The 18,769-nt window shown below is 40.0% G+C and overlaps 1 protein-coding gene across 1 annotated transcript in view; it reads left to right on the top strand.

Moving 5' to 3' along the window:
- ERICH2 (glutamate rich 2) overlaps nt 1-18,769 on the top strand; it is a 36,599-nt gene that overhangs the window by 4,658 nt on the left and 13,172 nt on the right. Inside the window, exons 3-8 of the mRNA XM_049772877.1 lie at nt 5,109-5,139; nt 5,337-5,385; nt 5,604-5,640; nt 8,940-9,088; nt 13,307-13,485; nt 15,748-15,805. Of these exons, the coding sequence (XP_049628834.1) occupies nt 5,109-5,139; nt 5,337-5,385; nt 5,604-5,640; nt 8,940-9,088; nt 13,307-13,485; nt 15,748-15,805 (503 nt within the window). The remainder of the gene's footprint in view (nt 1-5,108; nt 5,140-5,336; nt 5,386-5,603; nt 5,641-8,939; nt 9,089-13,306; nt 13,486-15,747; nt 15,806-18,769) is intronic.

Genomic DNA, 18,769 nt, shown 5'->3' with positions numbered 1-18,769 from the left:
GTACTCAAGACTTATTACTGAATCTGTTCTTTGGGATCATTCATGATAGGGCATGATGGATTAAATGGGGTGCCAGAGATCAAACTTGGATTGGCCATGTGCAAAGCATATGCCTGTTTCACTGATCCAATATGTTTGTTTTTGTTTTGTTTTTTTAATCTTGGTAATATATTAATATGTGTTCAGAGTGTAAGAGCTATAGTGGACATAAAGTAAAAAAAAATCTCTATCCCAGTCCTGTTGGCAACCCATTTTCCACCTCAGAGCAACCAATACTATCTTTTATTTCTGAAAGTATATCTTTTCAGAGTTCTTTAGTCTATTGATAGTTATTTGAAAAATACATGTTAAATGTAATGACTGTACATCTCTGCTCAGTTTACCAATACTTTACCTATGTTTTAGGTTACTATTTTGGGGTTAGGGATAGGAGGCTTGGACTCAATGATCTTTCTAAGCAGGTGTTATTACTTTAGGGTAATGTATTTTTCAATTCATTAATGTATTAAAGGACTTAGACCTAGTCTGCTTTCCTCCTACATAGTCAGCCTCATAAACATCTTCCCAGTTTGTTCTTCAGGTAAAATGTCAGGTTGTTCCCCCTGTGTGCCAGGCACTGTGCTAAGTTACTCAAATCATTCTATTTAATATTTATAATGATTTAGGGAAATCAAGATTCGGGCCATGCTTTTTTTTTAGATGGAAAAACAGAAGCCAAAAGAGTTAAGTAACTTAATTTAATTCACATGGAAATGAAAGAGGAAAATATGAATCTATTCTTATTCTTGAGAGCCCTAAATCTTGATTATTATTCTCTACTGGCCCCCAAGGAATTTAACTTTATGAAAGGAGATTAAAGAGACATTTCTTAGAAAGTAATAAAGGCAGAGTCTGGGTTTCAATTCTAGGAATAGGAAATACCCATTCTAGGTTTTTTCTTTCACTGGGTGTAAATGGAAGAATTATATGCATTGGTGTTTCATCTATTGTTTAGCAATACACAAAAGCCCTAGAGCTGGAGAGGAGAGGAGGGAGTTATCTCCCCAGCCATTGTAGAAATCTATGAGTAAAAGTATCTCCCAGGAGAAGTCATTTTATCTTGCATTAGGTTTTATTTACTTCATTTTTGTCTTGTTCAGCTTCTGAAATCTACTGCTCTAGAAAAGTAAAGTCTTATTTTCTTAGATTTGGTCTTCTATAGTTGTGTTTCAAAAAGGAAAACATGTTGGATTGAGGATGTGGCTCAGTGGTAAAGCACATGCCTTGCATATGTAAGGCTCTAAGTTCAGGGAAGTAGAGGAGAAAGCTTTTCTTTTTCTTTCTTCCTTTCTTTTTTTTGTTTTTGGGCCACACCCGGTGACAATGAAGGGTTACTCCTGGCTATGCACTCAAAAATCGCTCCTGGCTTGGGGAACCATATGAGACACCTGGGAATTGAGCTGCGGTCTGCCCTAGGTTAGTGCGTCACAAGGCAAACGCACTACCACTTGCACCACCACTCCAGCCCCTTCCTTCCTTCCTTTCTTTCTCTTTCCTTCCTTTCTTTCCTTCTTTTCTTCCTTCATTCTTTCCTTCTTTCCTGCCTTCTTTCTTTTCTTCCTTTCTTCCTTCCTTCCTTTCCTTCCTTCCTTTCATTTCTTTCCTTTCTTCTTTCTTTCCTTCCTTTTTCTTTCTTTCCTTCCTTCCTTCTTTCTTTCCTTCCTTTCATTTCTTTCCTTCCTTTCTTCCTTCCTTTTTTTATTTTCCTTTCTTTATTTTTCTCCTTCTTTCTTTCCTTTCATCCTGTCTTTTGTTCTTTCCTTCCTTCCTTCCTTCCTTCCTTCCTCCCTCCCTCCCTCCCTCCCTCCCTCCCTTCCTTCCTTCCTTCCTTCCTTCCTTCCTTCCTTCCTTCCTTCCTTCCTTCCTGCCACACCCAGCAACGCCAGGGTTTACTCCTAGCTCTGCACTCAGAAGTCGCTCCTTGGGGCCAAAGAGATAGCATGGAGGTAGGGCTTTTGCCTTGAATGCAGAAGGGCAGTGGTTCGAATCCCAGCATCCTATATGGTCCCCCGAGCCTGCCAGGAGCGATTTCTGAGCCAGTAGTAACCCTGAGCGCTGCCGGGTATGACCCAAAGACGAAAAAATAAAAAAGAAAAAAAGGAAAAAAAAAAAAAAAGAAATCGCTCCCGGCAGGCTCAGGAGACCATATGGGATGCCAAGGATTAAACACGGACCGTCCATGATTGGCCACAACCAAGGTAAATGCCCTACCTCTGTGCTATCACTCCGGCCCCAGCTTTGCTTTTCTAAACAGGCTTTAGTGCTCTGCGAATTTTAGGGAAGGATCATCAAAATAATATATTGAATGCCCAGTTTGGTCAGTATTACCCTGAATTCAAAACCTAAGACAAAAGTTTATATACTACTTTACCTCATTATTCAGGGTACAAATCAAGGTGAGGGGAACATTTAAAAAGAAAAGCACTTAATGCAAAACGATAAAGTATATAATATTGTCCACCAAATAGTGAATTTTGTCCACCAGAAATTCCTGAGATATGTACTACGACTAATGCTAAAAATAAAATGTGGCTTGAAATTGAGGTAAGTTGTGGGGAGAGGAGACTAGTGAATTATGTAATAAACTCAGAGAAGGCAGAGTATATAGCTCTATGAGCTGAAGCACATGATTTGGACTTAGAAGCCCTGTTCCATATCTGAACACTGAGCCAGAAGCATCTCCCAACCACTTGGTGTGACTCAAAAGCAAAGCAAGTACAGAACTTAGAAATTAAAATTATATTTTGGGATTGGAGCAATAGTACAGCAAACAGGACATTTGCTTTGCATGTGGCTGACCCAGGTTTGATCACTGGCATCCTGTATAGTCCCCTGAGCCTGCCAAGAGTGATCCCTGAGCATGTCAGCATATATAACCCAATAAAATAAAGTAGAACAAAATAATGTTTCGTTATAGTGAACTATCTGGTGGGTTAGCTCAATATCCCTGGAATGATACCTTGGCACCCTGTGCACTGCTTGGGATGCCCAATAAATACATTAAATAAAAAGTACCTTTTAGATAAAAGCAATGGTTACTTTTCTTTATTCTAGGAAAGTGGTAGAAGTTAGAACCCAGGGCCTCATACATATGAAGTGTAAGCTCTACTACTTAACTACATCCCCATCTCTCCCTAATTTCTAAATATGCTTATTAAAATGATATTTTTATTTAAAATAATGTATCTTTAAAAGATTATGGAATTTTTGTGGGGGGCCACACCCGGTGACACTCAGGGGTTCCTCCTGCCTCTGTGCTCAGAAATCGCTCCTGGCTTGGGAGACCTTATGGGACGCTGGGGAATCTAACCACAGTCCATCCTAGGATAGGCAAGGCTGACCCTTGCCACCGCTTTGGCAGGTGATTTGGTTTCTGTATTGTTTTGCTTTAAGTATGGGATAAAAAATGGTGTCTTAGGCATGAGCCAAGCTGAGCTTCTGATTTCTACTGTTAGCTCAGGAAGAGAAGGGACCCCTTTACCTGCACTTGACTATATTTGAATCTAGAACTAGCATTCATGGTAGGTAGCAATAAAATTAATATATTAGTTTTCTCATTTTTTTATTTGTTCGTTTGCTTTTGGGACACACCTAACAGTACTTGGTTACTACTGGCTCTGAACTCGGGAATTAGTTCTGACAGTGTTCAGGAGACCGTATGGCAGGGGTCTCAAACTCAATTTACCTGGGGGGCTGCAGGAGGCAAAGTCGGAGTGAGGCAGGGCCGCATAAGGGATTTTGCTTACCGAATATTCACAATAAAAAAATCGCATTAGTAAGAAAAAAAATCGCAAAAAATTGCATTAAACATTTGCATACCCCGAACGGAACTGCTCGGGGTATGCGAATGTTTAATGTGACTTTTTTCTTACTAATGCAATTTTTATTGCGATTATTCGGTAAGCGAATAATTGCGAATACTGCGATATTTGAAAGCCGGCCACGGGCCACAAAATGTTGTACAGAGGACCTCAAATGGCCCGCAGGCCGCGAGTTTGAGACCCCTGCCGTATGAGGTTTTAAGAATTGAATCCAGGAGCGATTTCTGAGCGCATAGCCAGGAGTAACCCCTGAGTGTCAAACGGGTGTGCCCCCCCCCAAAAAAAAAAAAAAAAAAAGAATTGAATTCGAGTTGACCAGGTACAAGGCTCTACCCATTGTACTATCAATCTGGTCCCAAGTTTTTTAACAGCAAAATTATTTGTATGGAGGAGTTGGAGAGGTAGCATGGAGGTAGGGCATTTGCCTTGCATGCAGAAGGATGATGGTTCAAATCCTGGTATCCCATATGGTCCCCTAAGCCTGTCAGGAGTGATTTCTGAGTGTAGAGCCAGGAGTAACCCCTGAGCACTGCCGAGTGTGACCCAAAAAACAAAAAAAAGGAAAAAAAATTATTTGTATAGTTCTTTTTCACCTAAACTCCAGACTTTTCAAAGTTCAATTCCTATTCTAAAAGTCTTGGGTTTTCCATTAAGATGGAAATTCTAACAACAAAATGCATATCTTTTGTCAAACTGAGTTCCGCGTTGTTTTAATTGGGGGGAGGAGGGTATACCTAGCGTGATCAGGGCTTACTTTTGACTCTGTGCTCAGCGATCACTTTTGGCAGGGTTGGGGGACTGACTATATGGGGTATCCGAAAGCAAACCCAAGTCAGCCACATAGAAGGTAAGTGCCCTATCTTCTGTCCTCTCTCTCCAGCTGCTTCCTACATTTTTTGTTTGTTTGTTTGAGTCACACCTGGCATCGCTCAGGAGTTACTCCTGGCTCTGTGCTCAGAAGTCGCTCCTAGCAGCCTTGGATCATATGGGATGTCGGGATTTTAACCGGGATTCATCCTATTTTGGCAAAGCAAATGCCTTACCGCTCTGCTATTGCTTCATCCCCCATGTTTCCTAAATTTTTTATATTCTGCATTCTCTAGTGACCATATGGGATACTGGGGATAGAACCCTGTTTGGTCGCATGCCCTACTTGCTGTGCTTATTGCTCTAGGCCCAAGAATTTTTTTAATAAAATAAAAAATGTGAATAATTTTAAAGAGCCATAAAAATGTTTTTGTTTTGCAGTGGTTATCTAAACAAGACGAACACTGTAACAGTAAGTTTATATAAACTATTACTTAGATTGCTTTAGTTCTATTTTTATTATCAGTTCATGTAATTTTTGGGTAATTGAGTTTATAATAAAATTATACTTATAAAAGAAATGCTTACATAAAGAATGAATATGTTCTTTCAAATTCTTAGAACTAAGATAATACTTTTTAAAAAAAATTTTTTCTGTTTCTTTTTTAGTTACCAGAGCACAGACAGAATGGCAGATTGCTAGTGTTGGGTCCAAAGGGTAAATGATTTATTACTTAATTAAAAGGAATATATTTGACCAGCACTTGGTCCTCAATATAAAAAGATGATTTACTGGAATGACTGAGTATGACTGAAAGACTTAAACCTTAAATCCTTTATTATCTTTCAAAAAATGCCTACATATTTTTCAACCAGAACTTTCTCTAAGAAAATCATTACTGATAAAGCACTGAGATTCTTTTTTTTTTCTTTCAGAAAAAATGATGATTGAACCCAGTGAAGCAGTGTCAAAGTAAGATGATGCCTTTAGTTGTACTACTGATCTATCACATACCTTTTCAAGCAATTAGAACTAGATAATTATAACCATTTATCACCCAATTAAATTTGAAAGGCCAGAAATGCATGAATTAGCAGTTCAAATTTTGCTTTAGTCAAAGCAGTTGTTATAAAATAAAAGGATACTTAAATAAGTAATGATTTTTGACAAAAATGTTGAGGTATAAATAATGTTTTATTTTTTGAATGCTAAAGCATCAAATATTCTGGATTTTATTTATATAATTGTTTTTGCTTCTTTCTAATTTCCTCAAATTCTTGTTCATTCCTTTCAGAATATTTTTTTCTTTTTTCAGGGGATGAGTGGATTTATCAAGTAGTAGTTGATTTATCAAGTAGTAGTAGGTCTTTTATTGTTGTTGTTTTTGTTTTGGGGCTATATCCGGCAGCACTCAGGGGTTACTCCTGGCTCTATGCTCAGAAATCACTCTTGGCAGGCTTGGGGCACCATGTGAAATGCTAGGGATCTAACCTGGGTTTGACCTCGGTCAGCCATGTTCGAGGCAAACACCCTACAGCTATGCTATTCTGCAGCCCATGTCTTTTTTTTTTGTTTGTTTCTTTTTGGGCCATACCCAGCAGCACTAAGGGGTTACTTCTGGTAGGCTCAGGGAACCATTTGGAATGCTGGGGATCACACCTAGGTCTGCTGCATTTCAGGCAAGCACCCTACTTGCTGTGCTATTGCTCTGGCCTCAGAAAGTTTTGTTTGTTTGTTTGTTTGTTTTTGGTTTTTGGGCCACACCTGGTGGTGCTCAGGGGTTACTCCTGGCTGTCTGCTCAGAAATAGCTCCTGGCAGGCACGGGGGGGGGGGGGGGGGGGACCATATGGGACACCGGGATTCGGGATTCGAACCAACCACCTTTGGTCCTAGATTGGCTACTTGCAAGGCAAATGCCGCTGTGCTATCTCTCCGGGCCCAGAAAGTTTTTTCTAACGTATCTCTGGAATTGTAAGTCAACACATTCTAAGAAAAGTATATTTTAGTTAATTTAGTTAGGTCCACGTTTGGTGATTATAATTAACTTGGCAGTAGAACACCTGTTTGCGCCCAGGGGTCACTCCAAACCCTTATTTATTTTTAAGACCAAATTTTAAAATATACACTTGGAGACTTGGGAGATTATGCATCAGGTAAGGTTCTTGCCCTGCATGCAGTGAAGCCAAGTTTCATTCCTAGAACTACATATGGTCCCCCCAGCTGTCACCAGGAGTGATCACTGAGCATAGCCAGAAATAACCCAAAAGCTAAAAGATTTTTTTTTCTCTTTGTGTGACACCTGGCCAGGGCTCAGGATTTACTTCCTGGCACTGCTTTCAGAAATTATTTCTGACAGGCTCTAGTGACCATATGGGATACTGGGGATAGAACCCTGGTTGGTCATGTGCCCTACCTGCTGTGCTTATTGCTCTAGGCCCAAGAATTTTTTAATAAAATAAAAAATGTGAAAATACACTCTTTGATGCATCCCTATCTGGAGTATCTTGTGTTTCAACTGGGGATATTTTCTGATTGGTTGGTTTTTGTGTTGTGACCCCACCTGGCAGTATTCAGGGTTTATTCCTGGCTCTGCATTCCAAAATCACTACTGGAGGTGCCCATGTGGGATGCTGGTGATTGAACCTGGGTTGATCATGTGCAAGGCAAATACCCTTAAGTGCTGTGCTATCATTCAGATCCTTCAATCGGGGCTATTTATTACTTTCTTTCAGTTTATTGCTTTCTTCCCTCTTAAGAAGTTGATATTTTCTCTTGAATATTTTGCTCTCTTCTTACCTCTTCATCACATCCCCTAACTAAAACTCTTTTCATTAAATATACACTCATATGCAAACAATGTAAACTTTCTGAGAAAAGTAATTATAGTATAAGTTTGGGGAAGATTTCATAAATATATCCAAATACTCACATGGATATTATGGAAGAATCATAAAACCTAACTTATCCCCACTAGCATAAATATTTTTCAATTATTCTAATCTTAGAAGATAGTAAATTAAATACCTTCTCTTTATTGTAAAAGTTATAATCTTCAATTTATATATTTAAATAAAAGGTTTTTGAGGTATTAATATTTATCTTTTTTCATGTTTAGTGGCATTAGCATTGGGAGATAGTACAGCAGATAAGGCACATAACCAGCATGCACCCAACTCAGTTTTATGCCTACTACCACCACATGGTCTCCTGAGCATCACTGGGTACAGTTATGGAGGCACACCTCCACCCCAGTACTGCTGGGTGTGGTCCAGCAAGCCCCCACCAACATGAAAGTGGTATTCCTGACACTGCAGGGTCTGAGCAGCATCATGTCCTTGTGCCCTTGCATTGAACTTCTGGCCCAATTGGCTAAGAATTGTCAGTGTAAGAGCCAGGCCTATAGTACAGCATGTAAGATGTTTTCCTTCTATATAGCTGACACAGTTTGATATCTGGCACCACCAAGTCCATCAGGACTGATCCTTAAGCACAGAGCCAAGGGTATGCCCTGAGTACAGGCAGACAAGGCCCTAAAAATAAGAAAAAAATTTATAGTGAGATTTCTCCAGACCTGAGTACTAGTTAGGAGCTACATTCCCACCCCTCTGATGGTTAGTGGTTTTACTGTTATAAAATACCATCACTTTCTCATATGGAATTCAGTAATTAAAATCAAAGAAGAGGTTTGACTTTCAGACTTTGACTATTTAAAATAGCATATGAAAAATACTATGGAAAATTAGCACATATGAAAGTCAGAGTTTACTGTTAAAATAATGATTTTGTTAAAAATTTATTTAAGAGGACTAAAGAGTTGGGTGAATTTGGGTGCTTGCCTTGTACAACTCCATTTATTCCAGCTGCATATGATTCCTAAACCCATTCCTGGATTGATTCCTGAACACAGCCAGAAATAAACCCTGAGTACAGCCAGATATGTGCCCCAACTCTCCCCTAAAAACAAATTGATAGAAAAACTATAGAAAAAAATCCCAGGGTTAGTATTTCTCAATTTTATTCCATCATATTACAATGGTGTACCAAAGACATATAACTGATTAATTATGTGCTCTATGTAAAAGCATTATAAAATATTCTATAAATAATTATACGATGACAAATGGCTTAATAGAAATAGAATATATCAAATTTGTAAAAATTATTTGTGTTTTTTATGATACTTCATTTAGTTTAATGTAAGTAGGCTGTAGGAAATTAAACAGAATTATAACCAGGAGGCATATTTTCATGATTTAATTTTAACATTTAGGAATAAAGTTTCTACAAAAATTATTGAAAATAAAATCTCTCAAAAAAATATTGATAATAATGTGTCTACAAAGAGTACTGAAAACAAAGATGCAGAAACAAACCTACGATCTAAGCTGCGATCATTTTCCTTCTTAAGAAAAAGGACAGGTAATGATGTTTATTTGCATAAGAGCAACTTCTAAATAAGCCATCTTCCATGATCTTTAAGATATCAAGAACTATGTAGATCTGGGCCCGGAGAGATAGCACAGAGGCGTTTGCCTTGCAAGCAGCCAATCCAGCACCAAAGGTGGTTGGTTCAAATCCCGGTGTCCCATATGGTCCCCCATGCCTGCCAAGAGCTATTTCTGAGCAGACAGCCAGGAGTAACCCCTGAGCACCGCCGGGTGTGGCCCAAAACCAAAAACAAACAAAAAAATATGTAGATCTGAGCCAAGTTATGAAAATGTGACCAATTTTTATTTGTGGGCCAAACTGATTTAATATATAACCAGGTAAGGGATCCATGGGTACATATTTCATACAATGTAAAGGATAGGGATTTAAATTTTAGAATGAATTAAAATACATACAAAGGCATTGATAAATTTCACTCAACATCTTCTTGAGCACAGACAGACACTGGTTTGAAGCTGTAATAATTAGCTTTAATTCACAAGTCACATTCTAATGAGAGATAGCAATCTAGTTAAAACAAAATGAGCAAACAAACAAGAAATGAATGAACAAAGAAAAGGCATCCACGATAGGAAATACAATAAAAGTTGGAATTGCTGCTTTAGAAGGGTTGAGAGGTTATCATTCTGAGATTTCTCAGGAGTTTATGAATTGAATGGTATGGTTTCCTTGACATCACATAAAGTCCTTGCTGCTCTATTGTGATTCTCCTCTGATGTCATTAGTGAGAGGAGTTGGTGAATGGGGCTGGATACCAAAAGAAAGATCAGGGTGTTTTTGTGCTGATGGAGACTGAAACTGGAACAGAAGCAGGTATATGATCTTAATAGCCTTGTCAACCTGCTGGAAGTCTTGGTCTTTTCTTTCAGGGTAGCATTTTCTCTTTAGTGTCAAGAGTTTTGCCTATTTCTTCTGTCTGGATCTGTCTTTTGGAAGTCAAGGGGGTTACATGTCTTCCGCTGTCATGGATTTTCTCACTTTCTTCTCTCTAGTATTAATCTCTACATTTTTTAGAGGTACTAAGTCACATTCTCATCCAGAAGGCATCAGGCAAGACTTAAGCAAAGTTGGTTAAGTCTTACAAGTAAGGACAGGTGAAATACAAGTGGGAGTGGGAGACAGAAACTAATACAGAGCCAGAGGAGCTGGTAAAGCTCCTTAGGAGCTGACTGTTTCCCAAAGGAATCATTTTAGGAGAAACTTAGTAAAGCTTTTCAATTACTACATATAGTGGTTTGATATTTTTATGTGTTAGAAAAAAATATAGGCCATGATGAGACAGAAGGATTAGGGAGCTACACTTACTCAGATATATCTCTTAATTCAGGATGTGAAGTTAGGTAGATTATTTAACTTTTTGTTTGTTTGTTTTTTGTGTTTTTGTTTTTTTTTTTTTTGGTTTGTTTAAACACCTGGCAGTGCTTAGGGGTTACCCTGGCTCTATGCTCAGAAATCGCTCCTGGCAGGGGACCATATAGGATGCCGGGATTCGAACCACCAACCTTCTGCATGCTATGCAAATGCCTTACCTCCATGCTGTCTCTGTGGCACCATGATTATTTAACTCTTGATCTCTTAGTCTTCTCTGTGAGTTGATATAAAAGTAGTATGTGCCTTAGTAGGATATTGAAAGAAATGATATAATATATGTGGAGTTTAGAGTAAGAACATTTAAGTTATTAGTATTGTTTACTTTTATTAATATATCTGTTTCACAGATGATAATGTTTATAACTGATAAAAATCTAATTAAAGTAGATTAAAAATGTTAAATAGTGTGGGTAAAGACATAGCAAAATGGATGAGGTAGTGTAAGAGTTACTGAAGTTTGGAAAATTATTCTAATAGATTGTGCCATTGAGATTTGACCTCTTAAATAGCTCTCTGAGGGGCCAGAGCAATAGCACAGCAGGAAGAGTGTTTGCCTTGCACCCTGCCAACACAGGTTCAATCCCCAACATCCCATATGCCCCACCCCCATCCAGCAGGAGTAATTCCTGAGTTTAGAGCTAAGAGTAGCCCCTGTTCTCCACTGGGTGTGGCCCCAAAATACGAAGAAACAAACTAACAAACAATAAAAGCAGTTCTCTGACTTACATTTCCTCCCCATTTTCTATTTTACCAGCAGTTATCCATCACATTTCTCTCACTGGCTGGTTTCAGGATCCCTCTAATTCAGGACTGCTGCTACTTTATCCACTAGGGACCCCCTTTCATACAAGAAATTTTTATACAGCCCCAGGTTTTTAGGCATCTAAAATATATATAAGTCAAAACCTACTGTTTTTTTTTTTTTTTCATTTTTTTGGTGGTTTTTTTTTTTTTTTTTTTGGTTTTTGGGCCACACCGACGTTGCTCAGGGGTTACTCCTGGCTGTCTGCTCAGAAATAGCTCCTGGCAGGCTCGGGGGACCATATGGAACACCGGGATTCGAACCAACCACCTTTGGTCCTGGATCGGCCGCTTGCAAGGCAAACACCGCTTTGCTATCTCTCCGGGCACTGTTTTTTATTTCTTTTAAATGGATTTTGGGCCACACCTAGTGACACTCAGGGGTTACTCCTGCTATACGCTCAGAAATTACTCCAGGTTTGGGGAACCATATGGGACGCTGGGGGATCGAATCGCGGTCTGTCCTAGGCTAGCGTGGGCAAGGCAGACAGATGCCTTACCACTTGTGCCACCGCTCCGGCCCCTCATTTTTGGTTTTTGAGACACACCTGGCTATGCACAGAACTTACTACTGGTTCTACACTCAGGTATAACTCCTGGCAGTGTTCAGAGAAATATATGGGATGCCAGAAATAGACCCATGTCAGTAATTTGGAAGACAAGTGCTCTGCCTGCTGTACTATCACTCCAGCCCCCAGAAAATTATTTAAATGTTTTTAAAATATTTATGACCCAATATGGAATTGCAGCTCAGTTTAAGAAGCTAGAATCTAATTTTTCTCCTTGCTCTTTTTAATGTACCCCCTAAAATAAACTTATTTTACCCTGCTCTCTGTTACTTCAAAAATAAAAAAATTTTCTTTAAGTCCTTCATCAACCCTTCTGTTCTGTTTGTTTGTTTGTTTTGGGGGGGTTTGGGTCACACCCAGCAGCGCTCAGGGCTCTGCACTTAAAAATCGCTCCTGGCAGGCATGGGGGACCATATGGGATGCCAGGATTCAAACCACCATCCGTCCTGGATTGGCTGTCTGCAAGGCAAAGGCCCTACCGCAGTGCTCTCTCTCTGACCCCAACCTCTCTACTCTTAAAATTCTTATTCCAAGACTTCTGGTCCACCAGTCTGTTCCTTTATCTTACCAGCCACTACCTACTTATCTAGCTACATACATCTTATCACCCTTGATGCCAAAGTGACATCAAAATTCTGGGCTGGAATGACAGTACATCAGCAAGTAGGGCACTTTTGCCTTGCATACTGATGACCTGGGTTCGATTCCCAGCATCTCATATGGTTCCTTGAGTCTGCCAGGAGTGATTTCTGTACACAGAGTCAAGAGTAACCCCTGAGCACTGCTGGGTATGGCCCACTAAACAAAACAAAATGTTATTCTCTGTGGTTCTCTCTTAGTGTGTGAGCAGTTGCCTGAGGCTAAAGACACTTGATTCTTTTGGTTTTGGTTTGGTTTGGTTTGGGGGCCATACCTGATTAAGCTCCAGGATTATAGAATGCTGAGGATTGAAGTGAGGTCAGCTGCGTGCAAGGCAAGAGCCTACTCACTGTACTACCACTTCGACAGACAGACTACTTATTCTTGTGCTTTTGAGTTTTAGTATTAAATAAATAGTGTATTCTTAGGACTGGAGCAATAGCACAGTGAGTAGGGCATTTGCTTTACATGAGGCCAACCCAGTTTTGATTCCTGACATCCCATGAGCATGCCAGGAGTAATTTCTTCTTCTTTTTTTGTTTCTGTTTTTGAGCCACACCCAATGACACTCAGGGGTTACTCCTGGCTATGCACTCAGAAATTGCTCCTAGCTTTGGGGACCATATGGGATGCCAAGGATCGAATTGAGGTCATCCTGGATCAACTACATGCAAGGCAAACACCCTACCACTGTGCTATCGCTCTGGCCCCTGCCAGGAGTAATTTCTAAGTATAGAACCAAGAGTAGCCCCTAAGCACCACCAGATTTGGCCCTAAAACCAAAACAAAAATGTGTATTCTCTTTTAGGTGAAATGAGCAAAGATGTTACCCTAGCAGAACTGGAGAAAAATGATAAGTATTCCCACCAGAAAGCTGATGATAAAGTGTCTGAATCAACAGATGATGCTGAAGATACCAATGATGAAAATGATGAAGATGATAACTCTACTAAAGAGACTCATGCCCCATTAGAATTAATGGCAGAAGTAAGTTTTACTAGTACACTATAATTTTAGAAACTTATAAAATAGTGAGGTGGTCTAGAAGTGTTCAAAGGCTGGGTTATGTGTTTATGGACAGGATCCCTGGTGTTTATGGACAGGAGTCCCTGGTTCAATCCCTGGCACTCCTTATATGTTCCCCTGAACAGAGCCAGAAGTAAACCCTGAGCACTGATGGGTATGGCCCCAAAAATACCAACTGAGGAAACATCAATGACTGTCTTCCTGAGTGCTCTTTACATTGGGGCAGGAAGGGTAGAGATAAATAAGACATATCCTTTGCCTTGAAAACTAATAGGCACAGATAATTTAATTAACGTATTTGTAATATAGTGAACAATATTGCTAAGAAATATGTATGAAGTTCTCTGGGAAGACAGAGGGTTTCAGTGATTGAGAAAAAAAACAGGAAGAAAGGGCAGGACATTAAGGGAAAGACTTGGCTCTGGAATATTGGATGCTTGAAGAGAAAATGCAGGAATTCATTAGGTAAGCAAGTGAAGATGGCGTCAGAAATATGTGCCAAAGCATAGAAATCTAGAGCATCATCCAGAATTTACTGTTACTCTTTGAAATAGAAGCTACTTCATTTTTTTTTTTTTTTTTTTTTGGTTTTTGGGTCACACCTGGCAGTGCTCAGGGGTTACTCCTGGCTCCATGCTCAGAAATTGCTCCTGGCAGGCACGGGGGACCATATGGGATGCCGGGATTCGAACCGATGACCTGCTGCATGAAAGGCAAACGCCTTACCTCCATGCTATCTCTCCGGCCCCAAGCTACTTCATTTTTACCTCAGGCATTGTGGTATTATAACCTACTTTTGATTAATATTGTGTAAGTGGTGTGTAAATTCTTTAAATCTACAAAGGTCAAAAAGAAGAGAAATATTCTGAAAAAAGAGAAATATTGGAATCGGAGAGATAGCATGGAGGTAAGGCGTTTGCCTTGCATGCGGAAGGATGGTGGTTCAAATCATGGCATTTCGTATGGTCCCCTGAGCCTGCCAGGGGTGATTTCTGAGCGTAGAGCCAGAAGTAGCCCCTGAGCACTGCCAGTTGTGACCCAAAAACCAAATAAAAAAAAAAGAGAGAGAGAGAAATATTTTGTTAACTGCAAAATCAGAAATTGTTCATGATAGTATTTTGTGTATTTGGTTTTCAGCCTAGTATTATAAAATAAAAAAATTTCTCCTTTGTACCATGTGTTAAATGGCAATATCATTTTTTATGACCACAGGAAAATACTGTGAATTAGTGGCAGTCCCCAAAATGAAGAATAAAAATTATTGTAGCATACAACTTCATGTATATTATGAGAAATCTATTTTTTCTTTTTTGGGTCACTCCCGGTAGTGCTCAGGGGTCACTCCTGGCTCTATGCTCAGAAATCGCTCCTGGCAGGCTCGGGGGATCATATGGGATGCCGGGATTTGAACCACCATCCTTCTGCATCTAAGGCAAATGCCTTACAGCTGTGCTATCTCTCAGGCCCTGAGAAATCATTTTTATTTGCTACTTTTTTCTTTGTCATATAACAATGGACTAAGATCACATTAAAATATCTGACTTTGGGTGCCGGGGATAGCTTGGAGGTAAGGTGTTTGCCTTTTATGTAGAAGGACGGTGGTTCAAATCCCGGCATCCCACATGGTCCCCCGAGCCTGCCAGGAGCAATTTCTGAGCATGGAGCCAGAAGTAAACCCTGAGCGCTGCCAGGTGTGATCCCCCCCAAAAAAAAAAAAAAATCTGACTTTGTTGAAAAGGTTGTTAACAAAGTTCCTAAAGAGTTTAATGTAGGGCCCGGAGAGATAGCACAGCAGCGTTTGCCTTGCAAGCAGCCGATCCAGGACCAAAGGTGGTTGGTTCGAATCCCGGTGTCCCATATGGTCCCCCGTGCCTGCCAGGAGCTATTTCTGAACAGTCAGCCAGGAGTAACCTGAGCACCGCCTGGTGTGGCCCAAAAACCAAAAAAAAAAAAAAAGAGTTTAATGTCTTCACTCTCTGCCAGTTAAATCAACCTACAAATATTTCAAAATTGTTCAGTCAGTACATATATAATACAGAGATACCATACATATTCTGTATTTCCTTGCTATAATAAGAAGCCCTTAAATATTCTTGTTGATTGTAGACCTATCCCTAGAAAATTATGTGTACATGTTAAAAAGGTAGAATTATAATTAGTGAAATATTTTCTAGGCAGTTCACAGTTGACATGTAATTAAGTGAAAAATTTCTTTGTTTCCAGTTCCTGAGAGCAGAAATGGGTCAAGACTACCATCTGGCAAAACAATTATGTCATATGAGTAAGTATTAATACTTTTATGTTTTCCAGTCTTTTTTTTTTTTTTTAACAAATTCTGTATTGAGTATCTTACGTGTCATGAATTCCCTCTCAGTGTCTTGGTAATTCAGTGGTTAGATTACTTGCAATCAAGACTAATTTAGATTTTTTGGTTTCGGTTTTGTTTTGGGGCCACACTCAGAAGCGATTAGGGGTTACTCCTTGATTTACATTCAGAAATCACTCCTGTCAGGGTCGGGGACCATATGGGATGCTGGGGATGAATCCTGGGTCAGCCACGTGCAAGACAAATGTCCTACCTGCTTTGCTACTGCTCCAGCCTCTAATTTAGATTTTTAGAGTAACTTTGAATGGGGTCAATTATAGTAAATCAAAATCTTTTGTGATAATGGGTTGGCAACTTCATGCCTTTTGTCCTCAAAGAAAATGTCAGGTAATGCAGCAAACTTTAATGGCACACAATTATCCCATGGACTTTTTTTTTTTTGGGGGGGGGGGTCACACCCGGCAGTGCTCAGGGCTTACTCCTGATTCTATGCTCAGAACTGGCAGGCTCAGGGGACCATATGGGATGCTGGGATTTGAACCAACGACCTTCTGCATCAAGGCAAATGCCTTTTCCCCATGCTATCTTTCTGGCCCCACATTTTTCTTTTTTGGGGGGAAAGGGACACACCTGGTAAAGCTTAGGGGTTACTCCTGGCTATGCACTCAGAAATCATTCCTGGTTTGAGGGACCATATGGGACACCGAGGATCGAATCCAGGTCCATCCTGGGTCAACCACGTGTAAGGCAAATGCCCTACCACTGTGCTATCACTCCGGCCTTGGACATTTTTCTATATATGTAATAGGAACTAGAAATCAAGAGCCAACAAGACTGATGATTCCACATTTTTACCAAAATGACAAAAACATAAATATTGTGTCATAAATGATGGGTGACATGCAGAAAAATTCAGTAAGGAAGAGAAATTGAAAGTATTGGAAAGAAGAAGGCCCTGAGCAGAAGTTGAAGAAGCGAGTCTTATGAACATCTGGAGGAAGTAAATCTCTGATAGGCTAATGGCCAGTGTGCTCAGATGCTAGGGGAAGAGCAAGGAAGAGTATAAAAGATGAGTCAGAGGTTATAACCAAGGGATTGTGCAGATTGTGTAGCTATGGCTCAGAATTCAAAGGTCTTCATGATTTCTCTGAATGAAATGAAAAACTAGGAGAAACTGTGAGTGCTGCCTGTGTGTGTTTGTATCCTGTCCTGTCTCGTAAACCTCTTGGGAGTGGGCCGAAAAGGGCCCAGAAAATTTTCTCTCCCAGAGGCTCATTCAAGGGGCCGGAATGCCAAGGGACTGCTTCCTAAAGTGAAAACTGGCTATAAGCAGTACTTCACAGAAGGCGTGTCCCCAGTTTGTGACATCAGGCTGGGAAAATCTACACCGGCCAAGTGGGGCCCGACTGTGAGAAACTGTGAGTGCTGCCTGTGTGTGTTTATCTCCTGTCCTGTATCCTTAACCTCTTGGGAGTGGGCTGAAAAGGGCCCAGAAAATTCGCTCTCCCAGAGGCTCCAGAAGAGCAATTTGGCTCCACTTCACTATGGGGCCATGCGCTCTTTCTAAGGAAAGAACGCCACTGCAACAAGAAGAAAAAAATCACACTAAGAATTGAGCTGGATCACTGAAGCCCAGTATCTCTCCCCGGACTGTCTTCTCTGCTACATGCTGCGCCTAAGATTTGATCCTGTGTGAGGCTTCATTCACAGAGGGCTCCCTTTCCTTGGAGGCAAGTTAACTCACCCAGAAAGGGTGGAGCCAGAGGAGCATGGCCAAACACATCATTTAGCCAATGAATACCACCACAACATCTAGAAAAACCCACAATACAAGTGTGACAATGGGGAAACGACGCAGGCCAGCATCAGACATAGAGAATAAAGATGACAATTCTGATGACCAGAAAACAGCCAACCAACTAATCAATCTCTCAGATAAGGAGTTTAGACAAGAAATATGGAAGATGCTCAAAGAACTCAAAAAACCATGGATCGAATTGAACAGAACACTAATAAGAACCAAGAAAATATGAAGACAGAAATCACAAAACTCCAAACTGAAATAACAGGTCAAATAACAGGCCTGAAAAACTCAGTAAACGAATTGAATGACAAAATGATACACTCTCCAACAGGCTAAAAGAAGCTGAGAATAGAATTGGTGCTGTGGAAGATGAGATAAATAACAACTCCATACAGTGGGAGAGAACAAAAAAAAAAAAAAAAAGCAAATGAATAGACAATGGAAAAATTAGTCAAAGAATGGGAACAGATGAAAATAGAAGTCTATAATTAAGCTCAACAGAAACAACTTAAGAATCATTGGAGTCCCAGAGACCCAGGAAGAAAATTTCCAGGAAGAATCAATGGTCAAGAACATCATTAAAGAGAAACTTCCAGAGCTAAAGAATATATGCGATCAAATCCTGCATGCCCAAAGAATACCAACCAAAAGAGAACCCAGAAAAAATACACCAAGACACATCCTAGTCACGACGACGAATCCCACAAATAGAGACAGAATTCTGAAAGCAGCAAGATCAAAAAGGGAAATTACATTCAAGAGAACATCCTTGAGATTTACAGCAGACCTGTCACCAGAAACACTCAAGGCCAGAAAGCAGTGGTGGGACATAGTGACAAAACTCAATGAAATAAATGCTTCACCTAGAATACTGTACCCAGCAAAACTCACTTTCAGGTTTGACAGAAAAATACATGTTTCACAGACAAACAACAACTCAGAAACTTTACAGACTCAAAACCAGTCTTAAGAGAAAAACTGAAAGACCTAATTTAAGACAAGACTGACCAAAAGACACACCAAATTTCAATATAAAGATGGCATTAAATCCCAGGGCAATTCTTTCCCTCTATGTCAATGGACTAAATGCACCAGTTAAGAGACACAGAGTGGCT

Source organism: Suncus etruscus, chromosome 5 (genome assembly GCF_024139225.1).
Source record: "Suncus etruscus isolate mSunEtr1 chromosome 5, mSunEtr1.pri.cur, whole genome shotgun sequence".
Lineage (NCBI taxonomy): Eukaryota > Metazoa > Chordata > Mammalia > Eulipotyphla > Soricidae > Suncus > Suncus etruscus.
The sequence above is the reverse complement of the archived record's forward strand: the minus strand, read 5'-3'. Positions and strand labels throughout refer to the sequence as shown.